At 39.6% G+C, this 13,831-nt stretch overlaps 1 protein-coding gene across 5 annotated transcripts in view; it reads right to left on the reverse strand.

Annotated features, from left to right (window-relative positions):
- The window catches only part of LOC137327221 (zinc finger X-chromosomal protein-like), a 47,266-nt gene that overhangs the window by 29,495 nt on the left and 3,940 nt on the right, over positions 1–13,831 (reverse strand). The window contains exons 2-5 of one of the 5 annotated variants that reach the window (XM_067992816.1): positions 3,476–3,560; positions 3,078–3,124; positions 956–1,005; positions 289–386 (exon numbers count right to left, since the gene is read on the reverse strand). In XM_067992816.1, coding sequence (XP_067848917.1) covers positions 289–355 — 67 coding nt within the window. In that variant the 5' untranslated portion in view covers positions 356–386; positions 956–1,005; positions 3,078–3,124; positions 3,476–3,560. Of the gene's footprint in view, positions 1–288; positions 387–955; positions 1,006–3,077; positions 3,125–3,475; positions 3,561–7,488; positions 7,581–13,831 lie in introns of all 5 variants that reach the window. The other 4 variants (XM_067992814.1, XM_067992813.1, XM_067992815.1 and 1 more) reach the window with 4 other exon arrangements.

A 13,831-nucleotide genomic window follows, 5' to 3' on the forward strand; every position in this document is an offset into this window, starting at 1 on the left:
ACAATTGTCAACCCCAGTCCATCACTGGCATCTCCACATCTTAAAAAACCTTGGGAGCTGTGCCCTACGCAAATACAATCCACGATTTGGACTGATTATACAAATAACATTGACATATCCAAAAGGTAACTCCTCAACAGTTTAAACCCTATTTTAACAAGTTCTATTCTTCTTCATCAAGTTAGGACTTATATATTGGAAATGGTGCCTTGAAAGATTCCAGTGTAGTATATAAATATCACTTAAATATTCTTCAAGTTACTTAATACATATCTGTATTTGGATTACCTGTGTTATCAAAAATCACCTTGGGCTCTTGTTGCTGCAGTTCAAGCCCTCCTACATCTTCATCCATGGTCTGCAAATTTCATCAGTCACTGCTAAATCTGTTAAACAAATCAAGATGCTTTAAGGAATTTCTCACCACTTGCATTACTATACACAACATTATTTGTTTTTCACATCAGTAAATGCATAAATAGTAAAAGAGTTTACAACCATTGCAGACTGCTAACTGAAATCCAAAGTTCGGATGAATTTGACAATTTTGCCTTCAACACTCCACTGGATTTCATTCATAACGTCAACCATGCCTATCAAAGCAGCAACATGACCAGTTTTATGCCATGGACTTGTATTCCCTGGCTGTTAAATGAAAACAATATATTAATTTCTACTAAATTATTTGGCCATTATAACTTTTATATAATTGGGCATTACTGGGAATAGAACACTGGAATTCTATAGCTGAATTAGATTTATTCAGACTCCACTGACTCAGAATTTGGAGAATCCCAATGGCTGGGGTATATCGTGGATTAGCTTTTTTTTTAAACCATACTATTTAATGGCTAACTAGAGTGACTATATCCAAACAAAAGTCGATGTGCACATTTCATTTCACACATACATTATATATAATCAGTCGTACTCATTTAGCAAAGCTTCTACTAACCTAGGGATTCCAGGCATTCCAATAATTTTAATGATGGAGTTTCAGAATCCCTACAAGAAATGCGAGCTGTAAATGGCATAAAACTGTATGCTTACATCTGTAAACCCCTGCAGTCAAATTACCCAATCTCAACTCTGCTATTGTAAGGAGGAAGCAAGCAGAGGCTAATCATTTCCCCACAGGGAGAAAAAGAAAATTAATGGGGAAAACTTTATCCCTAGACCATTCTTACACACCTCATGGCATTTAATTTCAAAGCATCATTAAAAAGGGGTCTGGAAGCAGGTTACTTGACCTCTCTATAGCAGATGGTGTTTGGAAACTAAAAAAGGAAATGGGGAGATAAATACTTTTTAAAAAAAAACTGAAGCTCTCCCAATAATGTAGTGGGTAAATATATCATGTGGTTTATACTCAGTTATAAGGACCAGAGAAATCCCAGATTCAAATCCAATCTCAGCTCTGATATCCTCGTAGACGTAAAGAAGATGTTTCCACTTGCGAGGGAGACCAGAACTAGGGGCCATAAATATAAGATAGTCACCAATAAATCCAATAGGGAATTCAAGAGAAACTTCTTTACCCAGAGAGTGATTAGAATGTGGAACTCGCTACCACAAGGACTAGTTGAGGCGACTAGCATAGATGCATTTAAGGTGAAGTCAGATAAGTACATGAGGGAGAAAGGAATAGAAGAATATGCTGACAGGGTTAGATGAAGTGGGGAGGGAGGAGGCTCGTGTGAAGCATAAACACTGGCATGGACCTGTTAGGCCGAATGGCCTGTTTCTGTGCTGTACATTCTATGTTATTCTATGTAATCCAGCAAAGGAAAGGAGAATGGGAAAATCAGTTACAATTGACTTCAGCTTCCTTGGGCTAGGGAGGGAGAAAAAGTACAGCCAAGGTATCCACCTCTGGTCATTGTCCAGCTGGAAGAGCACAAGTAGATAGATTAGGCACAAATGTCCTTTGGGTGTCCTTGTACACGAATCACAGAAAGTTAACATGTAGGTAAAGCAAGAATTAGGAACGCAAATGGTAAGTAAAAGGAAGTCTTGCTGCGATTATATAGGGCTCTGGTAAGACCACACCTGGAGTACTGTGTACAGTTTTGGTCTCTTTAGGAAGAATATACTTGCCTTAGAGGAAGTGCAATGAAGGTTCACTAGATTGATTCCTGGGATGAGTGAGTTGCCCTTTGAGGAGAGATTGAGTAGAATGGGCCTATGTTCGCTGGAGTTTAGGAGAATGAGAGGTGATCTCATTGAAATGTACAAACTTCTTAGAGGGCTTGACAAGGTAGAGGCTGAGAGGCTGTTCCACCTGGCTGGAGAGTCTAGAACTAGAGATCATAATCTCAGGTTAAGGGGTCAGCCATGTACGACTGAGATGAGGAAAGATTTCGTCACTCAGAGGGTTGTGAATCTTTGGAATTCTCTACCCCAAATGGCTGTGGATGCTCAGTCGCTGAGTATCTCAAAACTGAGATCGATAGATTTTTGGACACTAAGGGAATCAAGGGATCTGGAGATAGGGTGGGAAAGTGGAGTTGAGGTAGAAGATTGGCCATGATCTTACTGAATGGCGGAGCAGGCTCGAGGGGCCGTATGACCTATTCCTACTTCTTATTTGCACTTAAATAGAGGCAGTAAATATTTATGTCTCCCAATCTTTAAAAATTTCTATTTTAGATTTAAACATTTAAAAAAATGATTTCTGAACAATGTGTACGAGACACAGGTAACAAAACTCAATCAAACTGGCACATAAGTCACACCCTCACAGATCATGAGAATCTACATGAATGTATGATTTACATTGCATGTTATTTGGAAAACAACATTTGGAGACACATTTATTTGTTCAAATTATTGTGAAACATCATCTACTGGGTCCCAACATAAAAATATTTGCTCCCAGATCACAGACTAGTGAGAATTTTTAATGAAATAATCATCCAGGATAAAGTTCCATAACAAGTTCAACCTCAAATATTCCTGTGGAAAAAACCCCACCCAACATAACTTTTTAAAAAAAAACTGAGCAAGAACTAGTCTTCTGATTAAAACTACCTTCTTCACCATGTTTAATTACAATACTGGAACAAAACATTTCTCACCTTAGCCTCACCTTCTCGCCCCTTCTTCAAACAGTCACTGCTGAAAGCTGAGGTTAAATAAAGAAATTATATTTTACCATCCAGTCTCAGAAATGTGGCAATGATTGTAGCCCAAATGAAAAGGCCAGCTAAGTCGCTGATTTTTTAAAAATTATGTAAATTTTTAATAAACAATCAGATATTTGTCTCAAATTTCTAGCCATAACTTGAAATAGCCCGTAAAACCAAGGGATATATTAGGCTATGGCTAGAAATTTAATCTGAATACCCTACTGGATTTGATCTTCAAAATGGTAAAGCAAGCACTCATCATAAAATACATCTTTCAAGATATACTTGCAGTCTTGAGGTTTCAGATTTAAGTAATTTGTTTAGAAACACATCCCCATTGTACTTACCATTAAAAATAATTTTTCAGTGAATATAATTAAAGATCACCAATTATGGCATGCCTATCAAGGTACAGCTAAATGAAGGAGCCACCTGTTAAAAGAAGGAAATAAAGTCCAATTCAATTTCACCATATATTTGCACCCTTCAGAAACTGTACACCTGATTTACAAAACACCTTTACAATATTGGGACTGCACCCTACTGAGTTTTTGTATATTAAAATTTGCAGTTTTATTATCTTTAAAATGAAAAGTGAAGCAAACATTCTCTCTTTGTACATACAATATTAGTCTGAGGGCTCTGAAGGACTAATGTGGATATTCTTCACAACATTTTAAGTAAAGATGATTTTTTTTTTAAATGCACTCGCCCTAAATACTGAGCACCTTTCTCTTTAAAATATAGTGGAACTGAAAAGATATAGTGCATCCCTTCCATTGCGTTTCCTACATTACAACAGTGACTAGACTTCAAAAAAGTAATTCATTGGCTGTAAAGTGCTTTGGGATATCCTGAGGTCATGAAAGACACTGTATAAATGCAAGTTTTTCTTTCCATTAACAACTACAGATAAATACCTTCTGACAGTGTGTACATATACAATGAGGGAACCGCTAGATACATCCAGGTTAAACACCTGCTTGCCAGCTAGATGCCCAATAAAGGTGAACCCTCTGTCCAGATTTAAAGGCCTTCTCTGGCATCAACACATCAAGTCAAATGCTGCTATGACTAATAATCACCCACCTTCAAAATTGGGTATACTGATATACTTGTCAGGGAAATTAGCCAATAAGTAGACCATGATCAGAGAATTTATGACGAATGGAAGATCCATTCAGGACTCAGGATAAGGGGTCAGCCATTTAGGACTGAGATGAGGAGGAATTTCTTCACAGAGGGTTGTGAATCTTTGGAATTCTCTATCTCAGAGGGCTGTGGATGCTGAGTCATTGAATATGTACAAGGCTGAGATAGATAGATTTTTCGACTCTCGGGGAAATCAAGCAGGAAAGTGGAATTGAGGTTGAAGATCAGCCATGATCTTATTGAATGGCGGAGCAGGCTCAAGGGGCTGTATGGCCTACTCCTGCTCCTATTTCTTATGTTCTTATCCAGTAGTAAAACTATAGTTCTATTGTTATAACATAGGGAAGCACGGCAGCCAATTTGTGCATAGCAAGATCCCAAAAACCGCAATGAGATACTGACCAGCTAATCTGTTTTTAGTGATGTTGGTTGGGTGATAAAATTTGGTCAAAGTACCGAAAGAACTCCCTGCTCTTCTTCAAATAGTGCCATGGGATCCTTTACACCACCAGAGAGGGCAGACGGGGCTTCGGTTTAACATCTCATCCGAAAGACAACACCTCCGACAGTGCAGCACTCTTTCACTACTGCACTGATTATGTGCTCAAGTCTCTGGAGTGGGACTTGAACCCACGACCGTCAAAATCAGAGGCGAGAGTTCTACCAGTGAGCCACGGCTGACGATTGCTAACTGCAGCAGTTTCTTTTTTAAAAAAAGAAAAATTCTGAATATATAGTTGCCTGGCTAAACCGCGACTTACTACTTCTCCATTGAAGAGTATTTGTAGGTTTGCCAAAGTACTGTAAAGTTGCACAGATACAGCTATATAGCAAGCTGATAAAATAGTCGAGGATCTGGATCCCATAACCCTGAACCTTGTGCTGTCCTTGTTATGACACCAAAGGAAGTTCCAGAATATCTGCCGCAACTAAGATTTATAAAGCAGAGAAACAATAGTTACATTTCTGATAGCCTATATCCAAAGTTAACATTCCGTTAGTCTACTGCAATCTATTCACGCAATTTTAACAAGTTTATTACAATCAACATAACTTGCATTTAATTAAAATTAGATAATTTAATATTAGTCAGTAAGTAATAAAAGGTATCTAAGAGGGATAAAAGGATGCATGAAAAAAATAAATGGGATTTTATAAAAATGAAAATGTCACTTTATTTTTAAATTGTTGCCTAGGACCCCTCATTACAGGCAGCCAGAGATGAACATGTTATCCCAAACAAAACTCAATTTGTTGCATGGGTAACTACATCACTAAGGGTTTTGTTAATCAGAATGAATAGTGACATGGGATTACAACTTCGTTTCAGGCCCGCCAATGAAAAGCACGTACGGAGACTCCTCCTCCTCCTCCTCCGGTTTAGCCTTCCCCTAAACGCTTTGTTAATTTGCAATCTATTACAACTGCTCCTTTTTTTAAAAAAAAGCAGTCCTCTCTTTTTTTAAAAACTTCTATTTAACAGCTTAGCTCTTGTTATTTCTGAAGACGCTGACTGCACCAGTGGTGAAAGGTTTACTTTTATGTTTTACCCCTTTCTTTTTTAAAAATTCTCTAACCAGCAATGTATATCCTATTTTACACATCTTAAATAATATTTCCCTACAAGAAAGCTTTAATTATCTCAAAATAGTTTCACTTGTCTGAGACAAGCAAACTGGCTACAGTATCCAACTGAAGTACCAGGATGCAACCTTGTGAATTAGTTCTACCCATATGTATTTACATTATATTAAATGTCATTTTTCTATGGGTCTTTAATCTCACAATGTGCCTTTATTACTGTATAGAGTCAGGCAGCATCTGTGGAAAGAAACAGAGATAAAGGGAGGGAATTTTAACCCCCCAGGATGGGCACAGGTTAAATTCTTAAAAATCTGAAACCCGACCCCAACCCGCCGTGAACACACCTACTTCCGGTTTAACCAGGGTGGGCGAGTAACCTGGTCTCGAGAGGCAGCTCAGTAATTTAAGCATGTTAATGAGGCTATGTGCCTCAGATTTTAGCAGCTGTTTAGATTTAACGGCCAGAAGCAGGAGTGCTTCTCCCTGGCACCCAAAGCTAGTCTGCCGCGTTCGCCCCCTCCCTGCGATCTCTCTCCCCACTCCGGGCCCCGACTGCTGCCTTGTACCACAGGCCTTCCCGCCCGAAAGCCAGCCAACCTCTCAATCTGGCTGGCTGCCGGCCGGGAAACTGAGAAAAAAAAATTCAAATGAAGTCCTGCCGTTAAATTCAGCAGGATCTCTGTTTCCCGTACTTCCGGGTCTCCCGGCCGCTACAAGTCGCTCCCACTCCGTCCCTGCCTGCCTCCCCGTAAATATCAGGTCGATGGCATTTCGTCCGAACTGGAAGAAGTTAGAGATTTAACAGTTTATAAGCAAGTACAGAGTCGGGGAAAGAGGTTGGGGGGAGGAGAGAACAAAAGGGAATGGCCTGGGTGGAGGGCAGGACTCATTAAATGAGAAAAGGGATGATGGAATAAAAGCAGAAAATGCTGGAAATACTCAGCAAGTCAGGCAACATCTGTGGAGAAAGAAACAGAGTTAACGTTTCAGGTCGATGACCTTTTGTCAGAACTGCCGGGATGATGGTGCAAGGAAAAAGGGGGTGGTAATGGGACAAGTAAAGAAACAAAAGATGGATCTAGAGGAGCTGTAAATGGCAACATCAGAACCATTACCAGCACCAGCTGTCTGAAAAAAATGGGAGCAGTGGTTATGATATGAAGTTGTTGAACTCAATGTTGAGTTTGGAAGTCTCTGTTTGGAATTAGGCTTGGTGCTGCGAAAGAGTAGAGGGACTTGTGGGTACATGTTCACAGAACATTAAACGTCACACCTCAGTTTGATAAGGCTTTAAAAAAGCTAATATAATTCTAGATTTTACCTTGAGGTACAGAATATAAAAGCTAAGAGGTAATGATACCATGTATTAGGCTCCTCATTGTAGGAAGCATGTTGAGGCTTTAGAGAGGATACAACGCAGATTCACTATGAAGTTGCCTAGTCTAAGGAAGTAATTACTAAGAAAGACTTGCAAAGCTGTCCTCCTTTGTTAGATCAATGCAGATTCCAGGGCAATAAAATAGAGGTATTTAAAATTATTAAATAATGGGACAGGGTAGATAGAAGCAGACTTGTTTCCAGTATTTGAGGGATCAAGAACAAAGAGCCATAGATACAAGATTACCTGAAAGAGGAGGCAGTTAGTTGGTTGTTCTGGAGTCTGGGTTTATCGTCAGCCTCCAAAATAATCCTGGAGGAGGAGGAGGAGAATTTGACCTTGCAGAGAGAGGTACAGTGTAGTATCAGACAGTCAAATATTGTGGTGGACAAATATGTTAGTGGTGCAACAGGCATGCTGTTAAGTTAAGCTACACTTAAGTCAGCATTAATGGCTTGTCTAATGGCTCTGGGAGTAATTGCACTACATAGCATGGTACTGAACCATAAAGACAAAAAAAGTGCCAGATTTATGTTTAGTTAGCAAATCTCCAGTTGGTAGTGGGGTTTGCTACAATTGACCTGGAGTGGAGGAGGGTGTTATCAACCAGGGATCACAGTCCTGTTTGCCATCCAGTGAACCTGGCTGGAAAGTGTGCACAGTCACAGGCAAGAACAAGATCTGACATGGCTGATGCTCCTCTTGATCGAGCAACCAACTCAAACCTACATTCTCCTTTCTTGCTGTTATTGTGGTCAGAATAGCTACTGGTAGCTTTTAAAACACATCGAAATGAAAATGGGCTGTTTACATCTAATTTCCAGAGGTCAGCATCTGGTGTAAGTTGGGTGGATCCCAAGAGCCGACTTGTGGTGAGAGAAGAAAAACTGCATGCAAGTCACATTTAAAAAGGGATGAAAGAACAATTAAAACTGGCACCGTAATAGAAGGGACAAAAATTCGAAAACCTCTTGGAGTGCCTCAAAAGGCATGTCAACCCATTAGCAGCTACTACCAATGCTGAAAGGACAGAGAGCTAAGATATGCAAAAATGGAAGCAAAAGAAACCCAAGTTACAGGCCCCCAAGTCTGCAGGCTAGTGATCACACAGCCTTGCTCAACCCCATTTGATGGCTGTTGAAGCAGAGGTGGTGCTGCATGAGGTAACTGCGCAGAGGGTTGCCCTCTGCTACTTCATGGTACCACCCCTATCTGCAGTTGTGAGTATGCAGGTAACAGTTAATGGGCTCACAGCACCTTCTGCAGCCTGACCTGCCCGGTGTCCCTCCATAGGTCACCCTCTTCTTCCAGATGTGACAGGTAAGGAGATTTATACTGGGAAGCCCATTGGTACCAGTGGTGTTGCTGGGATGGGTGAATAATTACTTTACCTCAAATGACATAAATGTTCATGAGAACCTAAGTACCAAAAGAAAAAAAAAGCTAAAGATGAAACTTCCCTTTATATTACTGTTATTTCCAAGATACCACTGCTTAGCAATGCTGGATATCCAGTTAAAATATGCTTTCTTCACATTAGATGTCCTGCACACCAAAACTGTGGGAAATAGCATGCAGGATGGCCACATCCCTAAAGGAATGAGGCCTTCTACTGCTGCTGGTCTTGTTCAGTGGAAAATGAACCAGCATGCTGCTCTGGTTGGGATGGGGTTTCCCCAATGTCACCATATCCAGGAACCCAATAGGCAGTAGATCCAGATTTCACTGTCTAGACACCCATATGAAGAATAGCAACTTGAGCAGGGTACCAGAGGGGTGCTGAAGTCTGTAGAAAAAAATGCCTCTCTATCTTGGGTTTTTGTATTTCTCCCTCATTTTTCCCTATTTCTTCTATGTTTACATATCACTCAGAACAAAGCCAGAAACTTTGTTGCTTTTCTCATTATACAGAAGTACTTGTGCAATGGAACAAACAGGTTTTGACAGTTCTAGTGTACAGACATCTGCAAGTCATACTGTTGTTTAAAAATTGTATGAATGTCAATGCAATGGAGCTCCATTCTGTTGTACCACAAAGTGGTTAGATACTGTTTGCCATCCACGATTCCTCTAAGAATTCTTGAAATTAACAATGCTGTTGAGAAAAGATGCAATGAGGAGGAACAGCATAAGGGATAACATTTTGAAGGAGCAAAAAAGAAACCAACAAGGAGCACTAACCACAACAGTGTTGATAGAAGAGACAATAAAGGTTGCCAAAAGAGTGTGGAGATGGGAAAAGATTTTACAAGGATGATACCAGAACTGAGAGATTATAACTATCAGGAAAGACTGAACAGGCTGAAGCTCTTTTCTCTAGAAAAGAGAAGTCTGAGAGATGACCTAATAGAGGTTCTTAAAATTATGAAGGGGTTTGATAGGGTAGATATTGATAAAATGTTTCTGTTTGTGGGAAAATTCAAAGCTTGGGGTCATAAATATAAGACAGTCACTAATAAATCTAAGAAGAAATTCAGGAGAGACTTCTTTACCCAGAGAGTGGTTAGAACGTGGAACTTGCTACCTCATGGAGTAGTTGAGGCGAATAGCATAGATGCATTTAAGGGGAAGCAAGTACATCAGGGAGAAAGGAATAGAAGGGTATACTGATAGGATTAGTTGAAGTAGGATGGGAGGAGGCTCGCGTGGAGCATAAATTCAGGCATAGACTAGTTGGACCGAATAGCCTGTTTCTGTGCTGTAAATTCTATGTAAGACAAGTGAAGGCAGGCAGCTCAACAAGGAGAGAAAAAGTTTGTTTCCAATTTTACAAATCTGAGAAGTCACGACTCATCACACGTACACGCATCACATTTTTGACATTTTGATTAAAAGACACCACCAATATTATAATCTAATTATTACAAATCTAAGCATCTGTATTTATAAACTGACAATATATGTGGATGCTGAAGGGGAAATTTTTTTAGGGTTACAATTTGTTCAGAAGAGTATAGGTGACAATCTAAAGTGGAAACAAAAACAAAAAGTGCTGGAAACACTCTGAAGGTCAGGCAGTGTCTGTGGAGAAAACAGACAAGTTGACATTTTGGGTATGGACCCAAATGATCAAATTATTCATCTGTAATATCTTCCAGCTCTGGTGAAGGGTCCATACCTGAAATGGCAACTTTACTGTTCTCTCCATAGATGCCTGACCTGTTGAGTGTTTCAAGCATTTCCTGTTTTTGTTTCAGATTTTTATTTTCGGCAGTATTTGCATTTTGTTCATAATTGGACTGTGGCTTATTAAACATTTGTGTGTAAAGGCAAATCTGTTATGAACTTGCAGGAAGAACAGATGGTGCTAGATGGCACTCTGTTCCAGTTTCCTCACCAATAATAAGATTTATCTCTATATTCTCTGGAGTTTAGAAGAATGAGAGGTGATCTCATTGAAATGTATAAAATTCTTAGAGGGCATGACAGGGTAGATGCTGAGAGGCTGTTTCCCCTGGCTGGAGAGTCTAGAACTATGGGTCATAGTCTCAAGATAAGGGGTCGGCCATTTAGGACCAAGATGAGGAAAAATTTCTTCACTCAGAGGTTTGTGAATCTTTGGAATTCTCTATCCCAGAGGGCTGTGGATGCTGAGTCGTTAAGTATATTCAAGACGGAGATCGATAGATTTTTGGACACTAAGGAAATCAAAAGATATGGGGGTTGGGCAGGAAAGTAGAGTTGAGGTAGAAAATCAGCCACGATCTTATTGAATGGCGGAGCAGGCTCGAGGGGCCGTATGGCCTATTCCTGTACCTATTTCTGCTGTTGGACTATAACCTGGTGTTGTAAGACTCCTTACATTTGTCCACCCCAGTCCATCACCGGCATCTCCACATCATGGTTCTTATCTCTGGTAACAGTAAATTAACAAACTGAGAAAACTTTTGTTACCAATAGAGGGCATGTACATCCTGATATAGTGGTACATGATCATAGTAGAACTGAAATTCTTTGTATGGTAGCTACAAAGTGCAGCATTGGCAATCAGTGTCAAAAAACAGTATGGACAAATGTGTGTAAAATGTTTTCAAGTGTGGCTAAGAACACCTTACACACAAAACAGTTCCAGGTTCCAGCATAGTACAAACTCATTTTCACTTAAAATTTATATTATTTGATTTTAAAGCTTCATCTTCTTCCTCAGCAATTACTGAATGATGGTAAAAAAGTTATGTTTTTCCCCCTGCAAAGTATGTCCCAGACCATTCTGATTGACAGAACCACGAAATGTTCTGGCTCCATGCTTCTGCCAATCTGATCATCAGTGATCCATTAGTGTGTTAACTACGTCATATAGTCATTTGGTCCTCTGCCCCAATTTTCTCCACTCCTACTATGAATGTGGCAAATCAAACTGGATACAGTTTTATATAAGCACTGGTCTAGCAATCTAGCAATGCATTTACCTACTGAGCCATCAAAAAAGTTTTATGTATTAATTTTTAAAAATTCACCAGAAGTGAACCTGGTAAGTTATCAATCTGCCTGTCCCAGGTCACTAATATTGCTGATCACAAAATCAGAAAATATAAAATGACTTTGGAGCAGTGGAATAGTTAAATAATTTACTGGTTGAACAATTTACTGCTGACATGAACTACATGACTCACTCACACTTCAGCCTTCTGATTTGTGCAGTCTGACCTTACTGATCCAAAGCCATATATCCCTCAGACATGGGCTGGGTGATGCAGGCAGTTAGAATGTTACCTCTTTAAGCTTGGGGACTTGCTGAGGCTGATTGGATAAAAATGTCCCCTCCCTTTCTGCACTAACTAAAAGGTGCTACAAATTTAAACAACCGTAACCCATCATCAGCAATAGAGTCCTACAAGACAAAATTATGCATAAGCAAAAAAAAAAATCTATTAGCAAAAATCTCAGTTCAAAACGCTAAAAAGAATTTTTGTGTGTGTGAGAAATGGAAATAAAATCACACTAAAGGGTATTCTTTGAAGGTGGAAATAAACAGACATTGGCGGATCCCAATAGAAGTTTTACTTTATAACTAGCAATGGTATATCTAACTTGTAGTGCCTCATATAGTCATTGAGTATCCAAAAACAGGAAAGTATTACTTGCTCCTGGGGTGAATACAAAAAAGTACCATTGTACAATCTCTGTCTTTCAAATACCAATGTAAACAATTAAGAACCACCGTAGAAAACATATTCCATCCCAGCAGTGGAACTGGGATACAGAATTTTCATTATACCTTTTTGTTGGCAAGAAGCAGGTTCTCAAATGTGACAATAGAAACAAAGATACTACTGAGGTGCTCAGCAAGCTTTGGGAAATGCAATCTTTCAGTTAACTCAGTGATGATGGAAAAGGACTGGACTTCTCCATTTAATCCCCTCCTCCAGTCACAACAAATACATAACTTCACTTTACTTCTGATACCTAACTTATAATACAGACTAGGCTGCAAAAGTAGCTCTGTGCTGATGAAGTTTTAACTCTCAGTGATTAAACCCCTCCCCTACTTATGTTCACCTGATGGCTTAGAGGTAGTCTCTTAACCATAGAGAAAAGGAAAGTTCAAGGATCAACCCCCAGTCTGTGTTGAATTAGTTGCTCTCAGCCAGGACAGTACTAGGTGTGTACAACTGCCAGAATGCTCTGGGTTAAGAAGGAAAAATTCATAGGATCAGCTATGATGACCCTCAGAGTTTAATAACCTGCAGATAATCACTTCTACTTAGGCAAGCTAATGGAGGGCAACTGCTGCCCATGAAACCATATCCAGCGAAAGTATCAATGCCTTCAGAAGAGGAGAAAAATGATCACTGCCAACTTGCCTGAAGTGCTCCCACTCTCCCCACCCCCCCATAACGGTAGTGTAGCAGTTTTATGAATGCTAACTGGTAATGTGGGGAGGGGAAAGAGATGAACAGTAGAGGAAGTTTAACAAATAGCGTTTGTGCATACATATATTGCATTTTGTGTGTGTTTTAAGAAGTACTCCAATTGTTTATTTCAAACAAACGTGAGATACATTATTGGTAAATGCAAGTTTAGCTGTCTAACAGTCCACTGACTTCATCAGATGCACCATCATGCTAAACAGTGCATGGTGACAAAGTGAAGTTTGAGCTGTGCCTCCCATCTAACTTAGCATGCCCAAGAGTTTGCAGAAATCCATGCCATTTTATAGTAGTAATCAGGAACCAATGTGCTCATGCAGCTCCAGTTTGGTAGTATAAATGGTATAATGCGCTTACAGTCTGCCACTGAAATGACTTCTTAGCTTTTCAAACTCTTTAGGCACTATTTTAAGTCTTCTAGGTATATATCAAGCCGCAGAGCTTTAAATTCATAATAGATCAATCAGTTGAAAGAAGTATTCTGGCAAAGCCACACACACAACTCATGCATTTGATACTTCATGCCTACTAATTTCCAAGGCAGCAGTCAATCCATTCTGCAGTGGCAGCATTTGTGACAAAGTCAGGGGTATTAAAGTTAACCGATAATCATAGTAACAATAGACCCCCTGTCCATGCAAAATCATAGAATTTTACACACAGGAGGAACTTCAGTCCATCTGTGTCAGCTCTCTGAATGAGCTACTCACTTAGTCCAT

The sequence above is a fragment of the Heptranchias perlo genome, chromosome 11, assembly GCF_035084215.1.
Source record: "Heptranchias perlo isolate sHepPer1 chromosome 11, sHepPer1.hap1, whole genome shotgun sequence".
Lineage (NCBI taxonomy): Eukaryota > Metazoa > Chordata > Chondrichthyes > Hexanchiformes > Hexanchidae > Heptranchias > Heptranchias perlo.